Genomic DNA, 18,602 nt, shown 5'->3' on the forward strand with positions numbered 1-18,602 from the left:
CGCCCCCACCCCCACGTCCTCAAAGCCCCCTTTTATCGGGAGCTCTGTCCAGGCCAGGCCGGAGATTATCCTGGATTATGGCTGGGGAGCTCCGGGATTGCTCCCGACCCGGGAGTCAGGGACTGCGGCTGCTGCGGCCGCAGCATCCCTTCTCGCCCGCAAACCAGCCTTACTTCCCCTCCCCCGGCTGGCTCCGGCCGACCCCTCCTCTGCAAGCACGCTCTGCCCCCTTAGAATGGCGAAGGAGGAGGGGAGGGATTCCCGAGGACAGCCCTGGGAGCCCGGGGGAGGGGCTGCGGAAAAGAAGGGGAGTCAGAAAGAGAAGGGAAGGGAAGGAGGGGGCGGAAGGGAGATTCCTGGTCCAGACAAAAGCTGCTGGCGCCCCTCCCCCAGCCCGCCCCCGGCGGCGGCTCCGGCGGGCTCCATTCATACTCGGGGGGTTGGGGGGGCGGGTGCCGGGAGGAGAGCAAGAAGCTCCTTACCCCTCCCCATCTGGCTGCCAGTCCCCGCTAGAGGCAGCGCCACTGGTGCGGACACACTCATACACCGGCACGCACGCTAAAACATACACATTTTACACACTCACGCTCACGCTCCGCGGGGAGAGACGCTGGGCGGGCCCCGGGGCCGTGGGGGGAACAGAACCACTGGGCCCAGCCCGAGGTAAGAAGCCGCTGCGGGAAACCCCGACTTGTCCCCTCACCCTGTTACCCTGGAGACGTCAGCATCTGGTCTGTTTGAGAGGGGTCGGCAGCCCAGTCCCTCCATCAGTCCCCATCTCCCTCCCTCCTGGGAGGGGAAGGGTTGAAGGGAGGGAAGAAACCGGGGGTGAGAGGTGGGGGTTAAACACGAAGAGATATTGCTGTATGTGTGGGGGGGTGACTCTGAGAGGACTTGTAAGACTGAGAAAATGGGGAATCAGTGAGTAGGGATGGGGAGACTGAGCGGACCTGGAAGGGGTGGGGACCAAGGGGACCTCGGAGAACGGTGACATTGGGAAGACCTGGAGGGGGAAGACCTTTAGGTAACTAGGAGGCTCTGAGGACTCATCTGGAGGGAAAGGCACTTGGGGGGGGGGGTGTTGAACTCTCCACAGGTTTCTTGGCCTTCACTCCCTGCATCCATCTAGAACTAAAGGAGCTGGAACTCAGAATAACGTTTGAGACAGTCTGAGAATTGGAGATACTCAACTTGCACCTCCAGGTTATAGCTTAGGTAGAGCCCTTCAAACTATCCCTTTGGGTCTCCTTCTTCCCAATGGCTCCACCCCTGGTTCCAGGCATTCTTTTTCCAAGAGGATCTGAGAAGACTGGACCAACCCTAATCCTCTGAGCAACCAGCCACTGAATACATTGTCCAACAGGCTTCCACATTTACTCCTGAACATGCAAACTCCACTACTCATACTTTCCTTTATATAGACACCTATAAAAATCTCAAACTCACAAGCTACTGGGGTTAAGTACAGGGCTTCCCCCTTGCTTTCTCCCAACTCTTCTGGTCACAGGGAGGGAGCACCTGTTCCTTCTCTTAAAGCATCCTGACTCTTAACCAGCCCTTTCTCTTCTCAGCCCCAATGTTTGACTGTAAAGTTTGAAGGGATGCATCCCACGATGGGGAGGAGGCTCCCAAGACTGCAAAGATCTTGAGGCTGTCAGTGTTGAAGATGAACATATCCCTTCAACTCCCTCGTTCCTACAGATCTTTCATTCCTTCCAGTTCCTTAACGAATGTTTTCTCAACTGCCAAGTGTTCCCCGAAGTGTTTCCCTCCAGTCCCTTCAGCCCCTTTAGACAGCTCATTCTCTTCAGCCTATCCCACCTAGCCTTACAAGTTTCCAGTAGCAAGTCCAGCTGGGAAGGAGTTAAGTTCTGACAAGCCCTCATTCCTAAGTCCATCCTGGTGCCAACCCCCTCAACCCCGCCTCTGTTTTGCCCAGCCATCTGTGCCCTCCAGTGGCCTACCCCGCGTCATTCCGGACCCCAGCAGTGACATCCGGCTTAGGAGGGGGACTATGAGGAGCAAGTCTGGAAGGGAGGAGTGGAGCAGCAAGACTAGGAGGTGCGGTGGCCGGAGCTCTCCGGCTCTCTCCTCCTTTGTCGTTTTGGGGAAGCCTCAAACTCTGGCAGGTGTTGGGACAGTGACTGCCTCCTTCCTTCCCTTTCTACCTCCTTCGTTCTGTCCCTGAGCACACTGGAGAGAGGGGGTGAGATGGGAATTTCGACCCATACATTTCAGTGAGTGTTGGAGCTCTGTACATTTCTGTACATCTGTTTATCTCTATCACTGTACCATCATTACCCTTTCTTTTTCTGGCGTTATTCTCTCTGGTTTTGCTTCTTTCATTATTTTCCATTTTTGTTCCTTATCTCTTTCTCGCTCTCCATCTCTCTCTCCCTTTGTGTCTTTCTGTTTCTCCCTGCCCGTCTCTCTTCTCCCTTTGTATCTTGCTCTTTTCCAGGCATTTGTCTCTTCCTGTCTCTGTCTCTGTTGCTCTCCTTCAAGCCCCTCACTCTCTATCCACAATCACTCTCCTCCTTCAACTCCACCTTCCCCTCCCCACTCCCAAATTGCCTAAACCATCACTAGGGAACCATCTAGGCTTGCACCCAGTCCGACTCACTCTGTAATACCGGCTATAGGGACCACCCGGGAGGGAAACTGATGGGGAGGGGTTCGGTCAGACATTCCTTGGGATCTCCTCCACTGGGAGAGCCCCGCTGGGAAGAGACGCAGCATTGACGCCACCTAGCAAATTCTGCGTCATACGTTCCCGCGGCAACCACCGGCAACGTCACAGCACATTCCTTCCCCTCCCCACTTAGGGGCCTCATCCACTCCGGGCAGGGGGGGCGTCATGCTTCGGGGAAATGACAGCAGGGCCAGAAGACATAGGGATTCCTCTGACATCTCGCCTTGGGACAGGAGGAGACTGGCTGGCAGGGGGCGCCCGAGAAACTGGGAGCAGCCTGGGCATGGGGGGAGGGAGGGGTCAGGACATGGCCCGAGACAAGAGCATTCCACTTTGGAGGGAGACAAGGCCTAAGGATGGTAAGAAGCTAGTGCAGGATGGGGATGAAGACTGGAGGACATGGGATTCCCATATTGTGGGGGGGAGCATGGCCTATTTGGGGCGGGGGGAATAGGATGCTTACCTGCGTGGGAGAAAAGTTGGAGTGGGAATAAGGCCTATTGGTGAGGGAACACGATATTAAGCGGATTCTGAACCTCCTGTCAGTGGAAGGGGGTGCTTGGATAGGAGAGAATAAGGTATTCTTACCAGAGTTCCACTCTTCTTTTTTTTCTTCCTCCCCGCCTTTTTTCCTTCCTTTTTCCCTTTTTCTCCATTTTCTTTCCTAGGAGCTTTCATGCTCCCTCCAGGCTTTTGTCCTGGGGGTTCCATGGCCCCTACTTCTTAGGGACCGCAGGATGAGGAGAAGTCGCAGTTTCTTGGCCGTGTCTGTGAGCGGAGATGAGGTGCGCTACTCGGCCAGGGTGAGAGGGGGCATGGGGTCCCGGGGCCGGGCACAGGCAGGAAGGAGCTTGGGCACAAGTTTAAAGAGGTTCTATTAGTGTGCCCTCTGTTGGCCACTCCCTTTAAGAACCTCCCCACGTCCACCGCCGGGTCTTGGAATCTGGGGTCCCAGCCTGTGCCACTTGAACTTCAGGCAAACGGAACAAATTTAGGCAAGGATGCATGAGTAGGCTTCCCCAAGCTAAAGAGGCTAGAGCACTACCTCCTCCCTGCAGGGATTAACATCCCCTCAAGCTTCTGTCTGGAGCCCCCCCAAACCTGTCCCTGCCAATTTTTCTGGACTGACAAGAGATGGAGTGGGCATATTGGAAACGAGCTATTCCCAGACTTTTAAGGCCAATCTAGGGGTAGAGTTCGAAGCAGTTGGGGATCAGAGATGCGATCAATGACTTTCTCAGTTCTGATTTACATTGGATTTATAGCCTTCTGAGATGTGCTATTGCACAAGTTTGGATTCGGATGGAAACGGGGACATTCCTCGGGGGTTGGTGGAGGATAAGGGATAAATACGAACTGGAATAGAACCCAATCCCTAATTCCCATCCTGCCCTCTGCAGAGGCCAAGGGAGACCGGGGAATCTAGCCGCTGTAGGCTCTCCCACACAGGGGGCAGCACTCTGGGCACTGAGCTGCGTTCACGTCTCCACCTTCGCCGCCTTTCCTCCGGTCCCTATGGCTTGGGCTGGGTGGACCAGGAACCAGCGGATGCAGCCCCACAGCCGCGGCCCAACACGCTGGCGCTACTGATACCTCCCCTCATCTCAGTCACCAGGGCAGAGCCTGACAGGTAGGAGCCAGGTGGGGGAGGGGGAGGGTGCACTTTTGGAACTCTTTCCAAACTAAAAGGGACCTTAGAAAAGGAAACTGAGGCCCATAGAAGTGAAGGAACTAGTTCAAAGTCTCAAAAGTAATTAGTCAGCTGTCTAACTCCAAACATTGCTTTCTTTCTCTCCTCCCCCCCCCCCCCCACTGATACTTGACTTTACCTCCTACCCTGACATAGGGGAATTCATGGACATGGTAGAGTGTAAAAATAAGAGAAGCCAAGGTGTTGTGTTGGGTATGAGTGTTGTGTGTGTGTGTGTTTGTGTGTTCAAATGTCTTTGTGTGTGTGTTTCCTTATGGGTGGTGGTGAACCCATTCTAATTATATTAAGAACCAGACCAGTTTTGAATTGATCCCTGAATATGGGAATGCTCATATTCTGATCTCCCTATTTTTTCAACCCACTGGCTTTTCTTCTGTTTGGTACATGGGGTCCTCTCTTTGAAACCACAGTCAAAACTGCCATGGCATGTTCAGGAGCCTCAGGGCTCAGATCTAGTTAGGGCTCTATCAGGATCTGACTTATACTAGAGGAATCAGCTTTCAAGTTGAACAAACTTTTAGCGATCTTATCAAATAATTTCCTATTATAGTTGGGGAAATTGAGGCCCAGATTATGGCAGGGAATAGTTCAAGATCACAATGCAAGTTAGTACCAGAACCTGAATTAGAATCCAGATCTTCTGGTTTCTAATTCAGTAATTTTTCTCCCAAACCTTCCTTTGGATGAAAAGGATAATTACATTTGTTTTACATTTCCAAGCATTTTTTTACTTAACAAAGTATGTTCCTCACAACATTACTATGTGGTGGTTAGTATAAGTCCAATATCTGACCACTATTCCTATTTTATAGATTAGAAAGTGATTATTACATGATTTTTCCAGTCAACAAAAAATAAGTGTGCTAAACATTCTGCTGGTTTAGGGGAAGATAACTAATTGAGATAAGGCCCTACTTTTATGGTCCCTAGCCTAGTAGATAAGACAGTCATACATTCAATAAACTCTAAATGGCCCCAATTAATAAATTCCTTAGCTTCTAGAAGTAATATAGTTTAGGGAAGTCTCAGTCTTATATGTATTATGTGTTAAGCTAGAGTCAAGAGGTATAAATCAAGAGGGAAGTGAAGGGTAAAAGACCATAGCCCTAAGGTGGAGCATCATGCTTATTTTTTCATTATATAGAATTCTTTATATGCATATATATATATATATATGTATATATATTATGGGGACCTGAGGTTGAACATGGGAATAATACCTGGTGAACTAACCTAGGCTCTTGGACTTGAGAATCAATTAGCCAGAAAGAATTGCCTGTTCAATGTTCACCTGCTACATTCCAGTCTCATCACCAGTGTTGAGGAAGTACAGTCCATCTTTACTGATCCTGTTATTTCTCTGGGGTGGAGGCCTGGGATGAGGAGGAGAGACAGACACAGCAGGATGGCTCTATCATTTTATATGGATTTGAGTGACACTCCCCATCCACTTCATCTCCACCTTAGAGTCAGTTTTCCCTTAGTACTCTGATAACAACCCCAAAAGGAGGGCTTCAGCCTTTGTAGTTTCCTGGAGGGGAGGGTTAGGGGGAAGGCATTGCTGAACTTTGATCTCTATGTCCAAGCAGAAAGTACCTTCCAGTGCCTCAGCACACCTTTAGGAACTATTCTCTCCCTCTCTAACCCCTCCGCTGTCACTAATAGGTCCGGAAATAGGGTATCTTTTCTGCACTCTGACACTACTAAGGCCTTCCTTAACCCCAAAGTCTAAAATGCAGACAGAGCAAAAATATGAGTTATGAAGGCTCACTTCTGAAGACAGACCCTTTCTTTTGTCTTCTAGTGGAGGGGGAAGATTCTATCCCCTCTGAGGGGTCACTATGGAGAGGTCCATCTTTATTGGGGAATTCTCTTTAGACGATGGGAGGGGCAGGATTGGGAACAGATTCTGGTTCTGCGTCCAGGTGCTCGCATCTTAGATCTTTCTTCATAGGCTTGGGAGCCCACCACCTCCATTACTTCTCGTTAGCGGGAGCGCAGGCCTGATTGGAAGGGGGGAGGGGAGAGGGGGAGAAGATAGGAAGGGAAGGGGTGGGAACGAGAAGAGCTTTGTGGGGGATGAAATCGGTCTCCCGCAGCAGCAAGATTGGCAGCTCTTTTTATAAAAGCGCTGGAGAGAGGGGGGCGGGCGTACGAGGAGGGGGGATGGTACAGACTATTCCACTGCTTCCAGAGGGAGGGAGGGACGCGCAGTAGAGATTGGACTTGGGGGGGGGTGGCGCTAGTGTAGATTCCATAGGTCCGCATCGCATTGTAAGGCTAGTAGGGGGTCCCGAGCTGGGGGCTGAGGCCCCGAAGCCCAGGGTTGCAACCCTCCTCGGCTCCGCTTGGCTCGGCTCCGCAGGGCGCAGGGGGCGGCGGGGAGTGAGTCACGGCCTCTCCAGAATTAGGCGCTGCAGGGGGTGGGGGGGGTTGGGGAAGGGGGTGCGCTCCCGGTCTTCTCGGGAAAGGTCGCGCTTTTCTCCGGAACCTAGAGGTTCCTTCTCCTGTCCCCAGAAGACCAAGGGAGTCCAGTCTGCCCACCCTTGCAGCTAAGAAACGGTCCCCGCAGCCCGACGGCCCCGCAGGGAAGGTCCCCCCCTCCCCGCCGGGAGCAGAGTTGGTGCCTCAGTTTCCACTCTGTGCAAGTTAGGGAGTCCCCGCAGAAAACGATGAGTGTTCGAGGAGCTCAAGTGTTTCCTCCGGTCGGCTCCTTCCTCTGCCCACGGCAGACAACATGCTCGCTGAGGCACACTCCCGGACCCACGCAGGGGCTCTCACACTCACACACACACACACACACACACACACACACACACACACACCCCAAGACATACAAGGGGCGCCCACAGGCCCACCTGCGGACCCGCTGGCTCCTTCGGGCACCTTCCCAGCCTCACTCACACGTTCCAAGACCTCACGGATCCTCACAGATGGACACCCACGTTCCGTGAAGACCTGGGGCCGCAGACTCCGCCCTCTGACTGACAGCCGGAGGACTGATAGACGGAAGCGGAGCTCTTGACTAAGTTAACCCCTTAGCGCCTGCCCTTGCCCGGCCGGCCCTCCCGAAGGGGAGGGCGCCGGGCCCCCTCCCACTCAGGCGGGCGGGGCCGGGCTAGGCTGGCTAGGGCGATCCGGGAGGTGAAGGGACAGCTGGGTCTTGGGCTACCCCCCGCCCCCTCCCCTCCCCCCAAGTTCTAGTTCAGGGGTTGGGGGCGGCGCTGACAGCCGGCGGTGGCAGCCATGGCGGCAGCGGGGGCGGGGCGGGCGCGCGGGGCGGGCGCGGAGCCGAGCGCGGAGCCGCGGGCTCAGTGAGGCGGCGGCACCGCGGCAGCGGCTAGGTGGTCTCGGCTGCGGGGCGCGGGGCGCCCCTCGGGACCCCCGAGCCCTCCAGGGACGAGGGAAGAAGACAAAGACCGCCTTTCCCGGCTAGCCCCCGCGGGCTCGGGGCTCCGTGGCCCGGGACCCCGCGGCCCCCGCGAATCTCGCTCCAGCCCCATGCCTCCTGGCGCCCAGGAGCCCTCCCCGCTGCCGGCCGCACAGTGACCCGACCCCCCGCTCCGCTCGCCCCGCTGCCCCTGGAGCCTGCGCCCGGAGCTCGCCAGGTGGCCCCCGGCCGCCCTTACCGGTCCAGGGGCGAGATGGCTCGGGCGAGGCAGGGCGCAAGGACTCCGGCCTGGGCGCAGGGGGCCGCGCACCACTGAGAGCCGGGGTCCGAGGGGGAAGCGGGCGGGATGGAGCCGCCGCCCTGCTCTAAGAAGAGCCTGTCCCTGTCCCTCCCGGGGGCTCGGGACGGCCAGGCCACGCTGAGGCCACCCCAGCACCTGTGGCGCCAACCGCGGACCCCGATCCGGATCCAGCAGCGAGGCTATTCCGACAACACGGATCCGGAGCGCGGAGCGCGGGGGGCACGCGGGGAGCCGGAGCGCGGGGACTCCGAGAGGGAGAGGCCCCCGCACCGGCCCATAGAGCGGGCTGATGCCGTGGACACGAGTGACCGGCCTGGTCTGCGCAAGACTCGCATGTCCTGGCCTTCTTCTTTCCACGGGACCTCGGCCGGTGGCGGCGGCAAACGGTAAGGGAGGAAGGCTAGAGGAGGGCGCCGGTGTGCTGGAGAGGGGGGACCTCGGGCAGGGCGCTAGGGAGCGCTAGACGCCTGGCCTCGAAGGAATCCGTTCCAAGGTTTCAGCGTTCTAAGTGGAATCTCAAAAAAACAACAACCCGTTTAACTGAAATTAGGACCACTTCACTGTGGTCTTTGTTAGCTCTATTCTGGGGTTCCAGATCGTAGTGGAAGGGTACCAAAGATGTTACATTAGCATCTGGAACACAGCTCAGAATCTTATTGAACTATATGGATTATCTGTAGTCACCGGATGGGGGCCCTAGAGAGCGCTAAATTGGACTCGGGGGGTCACAGCCCTGAGCCCCCTACAGAGGCTATAGTGGGGGAACGGGTCTCTGGGATGTAGGGTTTCAGGGTTCTTTGTGGAAGACTTGTGGACATTACTCTGGAACCTCAAGAGCTCTAAAATCGGATTTGAGGGCAGGATTCTGGGGGAGAGGAGGTTTTATGTACTCGGGGGTGTGCTGGCCGAAGGGTGTCTGTGTCCAGGCTGAAAGCAGCACTCTTGAAGGAAAGATAGCCTGTAATCGGTCAGATTGGAGAAGTAGCCTCGTCTGGGCAGTGAGCTGATGGCAGCCGGGAAAGCTCAGAGCGAGGAGAAATGGAAAGAACTTAGGGGATAGAAAGGATTCCTTGGGGGCACCTTTCCTAAGGCATTTATGGCCAGGATGGGTGCTTAGGGTCCCAGGGTCCTGCCTCTGAACTGGTTCGTGGGCAGAGCTTTGTGTCTTGCTTTTGCTTAGGGTTGCCTGCAGGGTGTGTGGTGGTGGTGGGGGGGGGGAGAAGTCGGGACTGGGCAGTAAGAAAGGAGAGCAGAGCTGAGGGAGATCCAGGTTCCTTTGAGGGCTGTTATAGCAGAGCCACCTCCTCTGCAGGGGTTCGGGAATTTTATCCCCGCTGTGTTATTGTAACTGCAGTGAACTCGGAGTTCCTGTGGAGACTGTTTCAACCAGAGGCTCTGAGCCTCCTTCCTTACTTGGGGGGCGGGGGGGAGATGAGTGGGCGGCTGGATCTGACGGATCCTGTAGACGTTGGGGGTGCACAGCCTAGACCCAGGTCTTCAAAATAGAGTTCCCTATGGCTCGTGTAGGGACAGCACTGCAAAAGGAAGGTGAGGGGGAGGGATGGACAGAATTCTGTCCTGAAAGTGGAGATGAGCAGAACAGGGACATCCCTTCCTGGGCCAGGGAGTGTGGCACTTGGAGGGAGTTTCTCTGTCTGACTGCCTTTTGTTTCTCTGTCTATCTCTGTCCAATCTATCTATCTCGATATTTCTCTTTCTGTTTCTTCTGTATCTGTCCATTTCTGTATTTCTGTCTGCCTCACCTTACTCAAATATGTCTTTGTCTCCTCCCTCTCAGTCCCAGGACGTTTGCGCTCACGGGTGGTGGCAGGCAAAGAGGTGCTGACTTCAGGGGTTGCTTGGAGAAGGGGCAATCTGTTTTCTACTAAACTTAAACTTACCCTGATTGTTTTTTTGGTGAGGGCCGGGGCAGGGGAGCAGTGCGCTCTAGGGGTGTCGGCGAGCCAAGGGCCTCTTGCTAGCGCAGTAGGAGTGAGGGGAGTGAACGCCAGTCTAGAGACAGGGAAGCGCCTTGTGCCCCCCCCCCCCCCAGTGGAGTCCTGCGTCCCCATACACACTGGCACACTAGAGGGGATGTGAGACGGAGACACCGAGTCCCCACCCCCGCCCGCCCCCTAGTGGGGCTGAGTCACGGGCTGACATTCCAGTCAGGAGGCAGATGGAGCCCGAGAGAACTGCACAGGGAGGGTTGGGGAACGTGACCCCCTGCGCGGGACCTGGAGACGAGCATGACAAAGATAGCGAGCGAGAAAGCCACAGATAGAGCTTGGAGCTTGAAAGGACGGGAGATTTGGGGAGCCGCGCCTTAGGCCAAAGCTCAGAGACTGATGTAACCCCCAAGGAACAGGAAGATCCTTTAAGCAGGGCTTGGGCTCTTGGAGCAAGAGGTGCAGAGAGAGGCAAAGTCTCTCCCACCATCTCATGGGCACAAGGGCGGGGCAGCTTCTGGAGGAGGAAGGGAAGCTCTTTGGGATACTAGATTTTAGAGACTTTGCAGGTACCTTGATTCCCATCAAGCTTGAGACCTTACGTCCTGCCTCTGACTCACTGTGTCTCTATTTCTGCTGTTCCCCTCCAAATCCTCCAAGGTTCTTTCCTCTCTCCAAATCCCTAATTCGGTCCTGCCGTCACTAGATTACTGGCGCCCCCTCGTGGTTACCGGCAATAGGACAAAGATTCAGCGAGTCCCCTTGTTCCTACTTTTCTCCATCATCCCTGGATAAACCCCACAGGCCCCCCATCTTACCCTCTCGCAGCCCCTCAAGCTTCCACTGGAGTCAGTAAACCAGTGATTGTGGGAATCAAGAGTAAGGGAACGGGCGGCTAGGTGGCGCAGTGGATAAAGCACCGGCCTTGGAGTCAGGAGTACCTGGGTTCAAATCTGGCCGCAGACACGTAATAATTACCTAGCTGTGTGGCCTTGGGCAAGCCACTTAACCCCCTTTGCCTTGCAAAAAAAAAACCTAAAAAAAAAGAGTAAGGGATCCTGGAACCCCACCCTATGTCAGTCAGGAGTAACACCCCCCCCCCCCATTAGACTATGGGATCCTGTTGGGCTAGGTTTTAAGATGGGAAAAGCCTAGTTGGAGAGCCCTAGGGCTGGTGTGGGTTATCAGTGGAGTAGCTGGTAGAGGATAGGAACTGAACCCTTGAGTGGTTGAAAGTCTGAAAATCATGGAATTTCAGCACTTGAAGGAGCTTGGGCTTTTATATATTTTTCCCCCAAAGGAAAGTATTGAGACCCAGAGGAAAAATAACTTACCTGGAATCACATACAAGTGACAAGGTCAAATTCTATTCTGGATCCCCATTTATTTCACTAGAAACCTTTCTCCCCATACTTAAAATGACAGCCTCTTCTCTTCAGTCCTGAGAGGAGAGAAGCAATCTGTGGGAGAAGGTGCCCCCCATCTTGAGTTATAAATAGCCATCTACATTGGAGATGTTTAATCTTAGCAGAGCCCCAAACAACTTCCTGTGCCAGCCAATTCCCAGGCTCTGGGCCACGGAAAGATGGGTACCCCAAGTCTCTCCTCCTACTCTTTTGTCCCTGAGCCTGAAAATCTACCATTCAAGATTCAAAATATGTGTGTGGGAAGATCCTAGGCAGGAAAGAATTAGGCTCACATCTGGCCTGAATCTCCACTTGAATAGCTTTGTGAAGAGAGATCAATAAGTCATTTCCCCCCCTCTGAACCTCAGTTTCTTGACGATACAGGGATAAGGATATGCACACTGCCTCTCTCATGAAATAGAGAATTGAGTTATTTTTTTCTTGTTAACCTCTATGGAAGAATTTCATGGACTTCACAGCAGACTGGTGAGCTCAGACTGTCAGAGGAATCTTGATGTCAAACAGATTCTCTCTCTCTCTCTCTCTCTCTCTCTCTCTCTCTCTCTCTCTCTCTCTATCTATCTATCTATCTCTATCTCTCTCTCGGTTTTACCTAACAAGGGGTGTCCCATTTTTCAATACATACCTAGAAGGGATATCCCCAGGGCAGCTCAAAGCTGCCAGGTACTATAATGAATGGTGACTCATCTTTCTGAGTTCAAATCTGGCCTCAGACACTAATTGTGTGAACCTGAACAAATCACTTAACCTTTTTGCCTGTTTCTCAACTGTTAAGATGAGCTGGAGAAATGGCAAACCACTCCAGTAACTTTGCCAAGAAAACCCCAAGTGGGGCTATGAAGTGTCAGACATGACTGAAATGACAGAAAAAAAGGAAAACCTTAACCCAAAAGATGACATTTCATAGTGAGAAGACATAGGTGCTTGGTGTATAAGGACAGGTCTAATGGGAATGGGGTACAGATCCTGGGGTTTGGGGTCTGAATCTGAATCATATATGTGAGATAGGGGACTATGAGTTATAGGATCAGCAAGATAGAAGGGTAGTTTTGCGCTTAGGGTCAGCAAGATTGGAGTTCTAAGATTTTCTCACTAGAAATCTTCCTGGACAGATCACTTAACATCTTAGCCTCGGTTTCCTCATTTGCAAAATGAGGATAATCTCCACTCTTTCAAGGGGTTGTGGTAGGGATCAACTATGATAACATAGGTAAAGTACTTTGCAAACCTTAACATCCCATGTAAATGCTATTATCAGAGGTCAGAATGTGACTGAGTCAGTGTGACTTACATGGGTCATCCTGTGACTGTGCTGAGAGTACAGATAGGATCAGATTTAAATTGGATTAAGGGCTCAGTAATGGAAGATGACTAACTGACCTTTATGGGGATCAAACTGGGACCTGACTGCACTCAAAAATGTCCTGGCTGCCTCCTGCCAGGAGGGAGGTGACACTGGGTTTCTGAGACTGTACCAGCCAAGGACAAACTTGGACACCCTGGAAAGACTGATTAGGGAAGGCCCCAGAGAAGGGCTGTTTGTTCATCCTCCCAGGCAACCTCGGTAAATTCGGAGAAGCAACTTTCCAGGTTGTCTGCACATAGAGGATCATGCTTGTGGATTTGAAGGTTAATTCTAGAGGGGTTACATCTGTGCTTCTGGAGGGGAATACCGTATCAACCAAAGTCGCAAATACAGTGCAATACAGGCTGCACTCTGAGGCCGCTAGAAAGACCCTGGTCTGAGCGGAGCTAGGTGGAGTTTGGAGCCCCTGGCCTGAAGGGGGAGTCTGGGGCACAAGCAGAGAACCTTTCTCGGGGATTATTCTGGCCGAGCTCGGGGCCTGAAGAACCGCTTCTGAATCCGAGGCCATCGCGGAGCCGGCCCTGACAGCGTCTAATGGCAACTGCGGCTTCGCCAAGTCCAACTTTTACCCGGCGCGCCCCTGCAAAGAGAATACCTCGGCGGGGTCCTTTCTGTCTCTCTCGGGATTGTGGCCCCGTTGGGCCCCCGCCTTCCATTCCAGTCCTTCCTCTTTTCCAAGGCTACCGTCTGAGGAGGAAGGAGGTTGGCTGGGGTGCAGTCTGCCCCTAAAGCTGCCAGAATGGATCCAAGGGGCACACAGGACCCCGACGGTGTACGGAGGGCTCGGGGGTGCTCAGACCCCGTCTCTCGGGTTGTAGCCCCAGGCCAGTACTTCACCCTGAGAGCTGGAGCTTCCGGGGGCTTCCTGCTTTGAGCAGCTCCTTCCCTCGACCCCCTCCCTCCTCCTCTGCCCCTCCAGAAAAGCCGGAAGGGCTGGAGCCTGGGGCTGGGCGCGGGGCACTGGGCAAGGGATGGGGCGGAACCGCGCGGTCGGAGGGCCCCGGCCTGCTTTAGGCGGGGCCGCGAGATCAGACCTCCGCTCCTGGTCCTCCCCCTCCCCCTCCCCCCATTCCGCCAGCCTCCGGCGCTGGAGGGGAGGCCCCAGCCCAGGCAGGGAGGTGGCCCGGGCCCACAGCCAGACCTCCAGCCGTCTCTCCTGGGTCCCACGTGGCTGTTCCGAGGAGCCGGGGCCCCGGACCCGTGCCCAGCCATGGCCGGGGGACCCAACCTGGGCCGGGTCCCGAGGCTGCGGCTGTCAGGCCCGGGGCTCCGGAGGGAGTCCGAGGCAGAGGACGAGGCTTTCCTGTCGGAGTCATCCCCGGGCAGGCCCCCGCGCCTCCGGCCCACGCCTCCCCACTCGCCTGTCTTCTTTTCCACCCATTCTCCGACCTCACGAAGGTGTTTGCGGCCCAGTCTCAGGCTCTGGGACTCCAACCGCCAAGCCCGCGTGCGGTAAGTGCGGTCGGCCCGCGCGTGCCCCCGACCCAGCCCTCACCTTCCCGGACAGCGGCCCACGGACCCAGCCTGGCCTCGGGTGGGGTGCCCGCCCGGGGAAAGCGCTTCTCGGAACAGCGGGAAAACGAGTGCCCGCCCTGTTGGTGCTGCCTGGGAGAGAGGTGGGGAGGAGGCCAAAGGAACGGAGGTCTGACCTTAACTGGGCTCCAAGGGGCCGGGTCACCCGACTTTTCGTCCCTCCGCGAGTGGAGGAGGTCACCTGGAGCGGCCGGCCCCAAACCTCCTTAGTGCGGGCACACTTGTAGCCCCTCCCTCTCGGTGCACCTGCCCGGGTACAAGGCGCCGCCGGCTCGAGTCGCGGAGGCGAAGCTGTGGGGGGGTGCAAGAACGAGCCCGGCCCGTAGAGGGGCGGGGGCGGGGGGGCTTAACTGGGCCAAGCTCCGGGAGAATCGGAGGCTGCGGCTGTCGCCGGGTCCTTGCCTTCTCGACAGTCTGCGCCTGCCTTTCTGTCTCCCTGGTAGCCTTGGAGTCGAATGTCTGGCTTTAGTTAGCGGGAGATGGAGCGCGTCCTAGCGGAGGCCGTTCCCTAGCCCGGCGGCCCGGGAGACGTCCTTTCCCCCAAGCAGCAAGTGGCGATGAGGTGGGACCCAGGTCCCCGGACGTGCGCTGCCCTGGGGCACAGCGGAGCTCGGGCGTCACCGAGAGGTTGGGGGGGGCGGGGACTCTGGCCGCCGCTCGGGGGCAGGGCTAGAGTAACCTGCGATGGTGGCCCCTCTGGGGCCGTGGGTTGGGGGAGCTGCGGGTGCCTGCGGGGAGTTAGGACAGGAAGGGGAGCAGGGCACCGGAGCTCCAGGGAGGCAGTTCGTCACTTGTCACCCGAGGGACACTAGCGAAGCAAACTCCCCCAGCGGGAGCGGCCCCCTTCCCCGCCCCTCTCTCCGTCCTGGGTGGGTCACTGGGGAGGGGCGTGCGGTCACTCAATGGAAAGTTTGCGCCTCTTGAGAGAAGCTTCCTGAGACCCGGGCTCCGGGCGGCCCCGCCTTCCTCCGTGTGCGGCGCTATGCTCCGGGTTCCAGGACTCCTGGGTCTCGTCCCGTCCCTTGGGGGTGACCCTGGGCTGTTCTCCTGGCCCCTCCCGCCAAAGGCGGGGCCACAGGCCCCAGACTCCGGCGCGTCCCCTCCGCCCTCAGGGCCGCTCCCGATCGCAGCCTTGCGGTGCCACTGCCACCTTCTGTCTTGGGGCTGCGAGGAGCCGGACCCGCGCTGGAGTCCCGGCGCCAAGTCCAGCCCCAGCCTGCCCTCGCTCTAGCACCCAGCTTCTCCATGCGCCGCCCCCATGTTCTCTGGCTCCTGCCCGCCCGGCTCCCCGGGGGAGGCGGGGGCGCCCCCGGCCCGGCCCCGACCCCAGCCTCGGCCCCCGACCCTGGCCCTGGCGCTGCCCCCCGTCCGGCCCCTGGCCTTCCTGGGTGCCGGCTCTGAGCCCTCTACCCGCTTCTCCTTCAGCGACGAGGACATTCGCCAGCACCGACTCACCAAGTCTGTCAGGTGGGTGTCCAGCCTCATGGCCTGGACCCAGACCCAGACCCTTGCCGGGCCCAGACTTTGCTCTGCTTGGGGGAGGGAAGGCCTGAACCCTGCGTCCTTTCTCGGTCAGCTGAGAACTACCAAGTTCAGGCTTGGTTGCCCCGTCCTAGACTTCTCAATCTCTCCCTCCCCACCCCCCCTTCTCAGAGTGCCCAAGCTAGAGCCCTGGCCCTGAAACCCTAGCTTGTCCTAGCTGAGGCACTGGGGAAACCGGAGAGGGGGAGATTCCTGTGTCTCCGAGTCTATTTAGAGTTCAAGAGAGGGAGACCTGGGGAAATGGAGGACAGGGGGCCTGCTTTGTAGGGGCCACTGGGAACTTGGAGGGATCCAAGGGGCTTAGTGGGAGAGACCAGGACTGAGGGAAATGAGGGCTGAGAAACTTAAGGATTGTGGAGGGGAGCAGGGGCTGGGGGGAAGACAGTTCCTTAGGAAAAGGACATTGGAATCATTGGAATCAGAGGAGGTGGAATCAAATCCCACCTTTAACCCTTATCAGATGTGACCTTGAACAAGTCACAGAACCTTCCTGGGTCTGTTTTCTTTTCTGCAAGTGAGAATCTAGAGTGACCTTTCAGGTTCTATGCAATTTTAGGGGTGGCTAGGTGGCGTAGTGGATAAAGCATCGGCCTTGGAGTCAGGAGTACCTGGGTTCAAATCCCGTCTCAGACACTTAATAATTACCTAGCTGTGTGGCCTTGGGCAAGCCACTTAACCCCATTTGCCTTGCAAAAACCTAAAAAAACCCCCCCAAAACTCAGGTTCTATGCAATTTTAAGACTGCCCTGTCACTTTCCCAGTGGAAAGAGCCACCTATACCAGGCTTCCAGTGAAACCACATTGGAACTGAGCTGACTCCATAGGTTCTAAGTTTGGGTCTCTTTAGATTCACCATGCTAGCCTTACATTTCACCCAACCCAAGAACAACAATCCAGTTACCTTAAGAACTACACATCTGACAGGCAGCAGTCTCATAGGATAGCACACACAAACACAAGAAGCTCAGCAGTTTCAACACATTACAGTCACACAGCAGGCTTAGAAACACGTGACACAGACACAACAGTAATCTCAAAAACAGACTTTGTCACACATAGACACATTGAACACAAACTCAGAGCAGTGACAGAAAATCATATATACTCAGAACTGACCGGCCACACATTCAGCCTGCCATCTCAAAGACATACAGTAGCCATACACACTACCAGTCAGGGACAAGTACATGTATTCAGCCACTGAAATTATTCTCTTCCTCTCCCCCCCCCCCCCCTTCTTCCTTCCCTCCCCCACCTCTCCCATATACTTGTTTTGCAGTCACCAGACCGGGAACTTCCTTGGGGCCAAGTCAGACCCTGGAGCCCGAGAAGGGGGAGGGGACATTGCCATGGGTGGGGAAAGGGAAGAAGGGGCCAGTTTGGGCAGCAGTGCATCAGCTACCTACTCATTCCTAGCCCCCAACCTCAGCAAAATTAGACCTACCAAGGTGGGTGGAGGGAGGAGGTTGTTTCATGGAATCTTTCTATTTGAAGCTGAAGGAATCAGGAATTAAAGAAGTTTGGGGGCATTGAGGGGAGATGTCAGAGACCCTGAGTATTTCAGTTATCAGTGCTCAAGGTGGGCAGAGGAAGAAGATGGAATTTTGCTGGTCAAATTCAATTCAGTTGATCGAATAATTATTACCCATGTCAGTTGCTTAGTTCTAGGGATAAATACGAAATTTAGATAAAGATAAACTACTCCCTGCATTCATTCAACTTAAAAGAGTTCAGTGGAGAAATAAAGCACAAACAAATGTACAACATATGATAAAACATACTAGATATTTACATGCCCCAGGAACTCTGCTGAAGATATGCTTTTACAAATATTTCATTTGATCCTCATGACAACCCTGCAAAGTGGGTTCTATTATCCCTATTTTACATTACTGATAAATAAACTTGTCCAGAGGTCACTCAGCTATTAAGTGTCTGAGACCAGATTTTAATTCAGGTCTTCACTCCATTCCCAATGCTCTATTCATTGTATCACCAGTTGTCTGTAGGAACAAACTAGGTGCTATGTGAGTTACTAGTGAGAAGGGAGAGGTCAGACAAACCATTTTGGAGATGTCATTTAAGTTGGTTTAATAAACATACATGCATACATGTTCATTATGACAAGAAAGGATAGTCTAGGTATAAGGAACAGCAGGAGCAATTGCTTGGAAGTGGTAGACTACAGAACATGAAGCAAAGTGCACAGCATAGGAGAGGGAAAAAGGTTTAGGCCAGACTGTGAAAGATCTTGAAAGTTTGTCAGATGAATCTTGTGTTTTATTTGAGAAGCAAAGCTGAGTCTGACCACAGTGTAAAAGATGGTTTGGGAAAGGGAGGTTGTATAATCAGGAAGAGCTAGGAGTTTACTGTAATGATCCAGACCAATGATAGTTTGGCTCATGTGAGATTAGTGGCATTGGAAATAGAAAGGTGTGTGTGTGAGAGGTAGAATCAAAAGTTTTGTCAAATGATGTGTGAGAGAGGGAAATGACAAAGATAACCCTGAAGTTCAAATATGGGAGGTTGGTCAGTAGTGGCGCCAAGAATAGGAATAGTGAAATCAACAGGAGAAGCAGTTTTGGGGGTAAAGAGACAGTTCCTTGAGGCAGAGAAGCAGGTTGAGAGCTTAGAACACTGATCAGACTGAAGCTGAAGATTTAGGAGTTAACTTCTGGAGTGGTAGAGGT

The 18,602-nt window shown here is 54.7% G+C and overlaps 1 protein-coding gene across 5 annotated transcripts in view; it reads left to right on the forward strand.

Annotated features, from left to right (window-relative positions):
• Nucleotides 1-2,893: 2,893 nt before the first annotated feature.
• Nucleotides 2,894-18,602, forward strand: part of PDE4A (phosphodiesterase 4A) — a 34,465-nt gene continuing 18,756 nt past the window's right edge. The window contains exons 1-3 of one of the 5 annotated variants that reach the window (XM_074203361.1): nucleotides 2,894-3,051; nucleotides 3,361-3,477; nucleotides 4,093-4,322. In XM_074203361.1, coding sequence (XP_074059462.1) covers nucleotides 3,049-3,051; nucleotides 3,361-3,477; nucleotides 4,093-4,322 — 350 coding nt within the window. In that variant the 5' untranslated portion in view covers nucleotides 2,894-3,048. Of the gene's footprint in view, nucleotides 3,052-3,360; nucleotides 3,496-4,092; nucleotides 4,323-8,125; nucleotides 8,482-13,900; nucleotides 14,290-14,816; nucleotides 14,933-15,795; nucleotides 15,838-18,602 lie in introns of those variants that run through there. The other 4 variants (XM_074203364.1, XM_074203363.1, XM_074203366.1 and 1 more) reach the window with 4 other exon arrangements.

Source organism: Macrotis lagotis, chromosome X (genome assembly GCF_037893015.1).
Source record: "Macrotis lagotis isolate mMagLag1 chromosome X, bilby.v1.9.chrom.fasta, whole genome shotgun sequence".
Classification (NCBI taxonomy): Eukaryota; Metazoa; Chordata; class Mammalia; order Peramelemorphia; family Peramelidae; genus Macrotis; species Macrotis lagotis.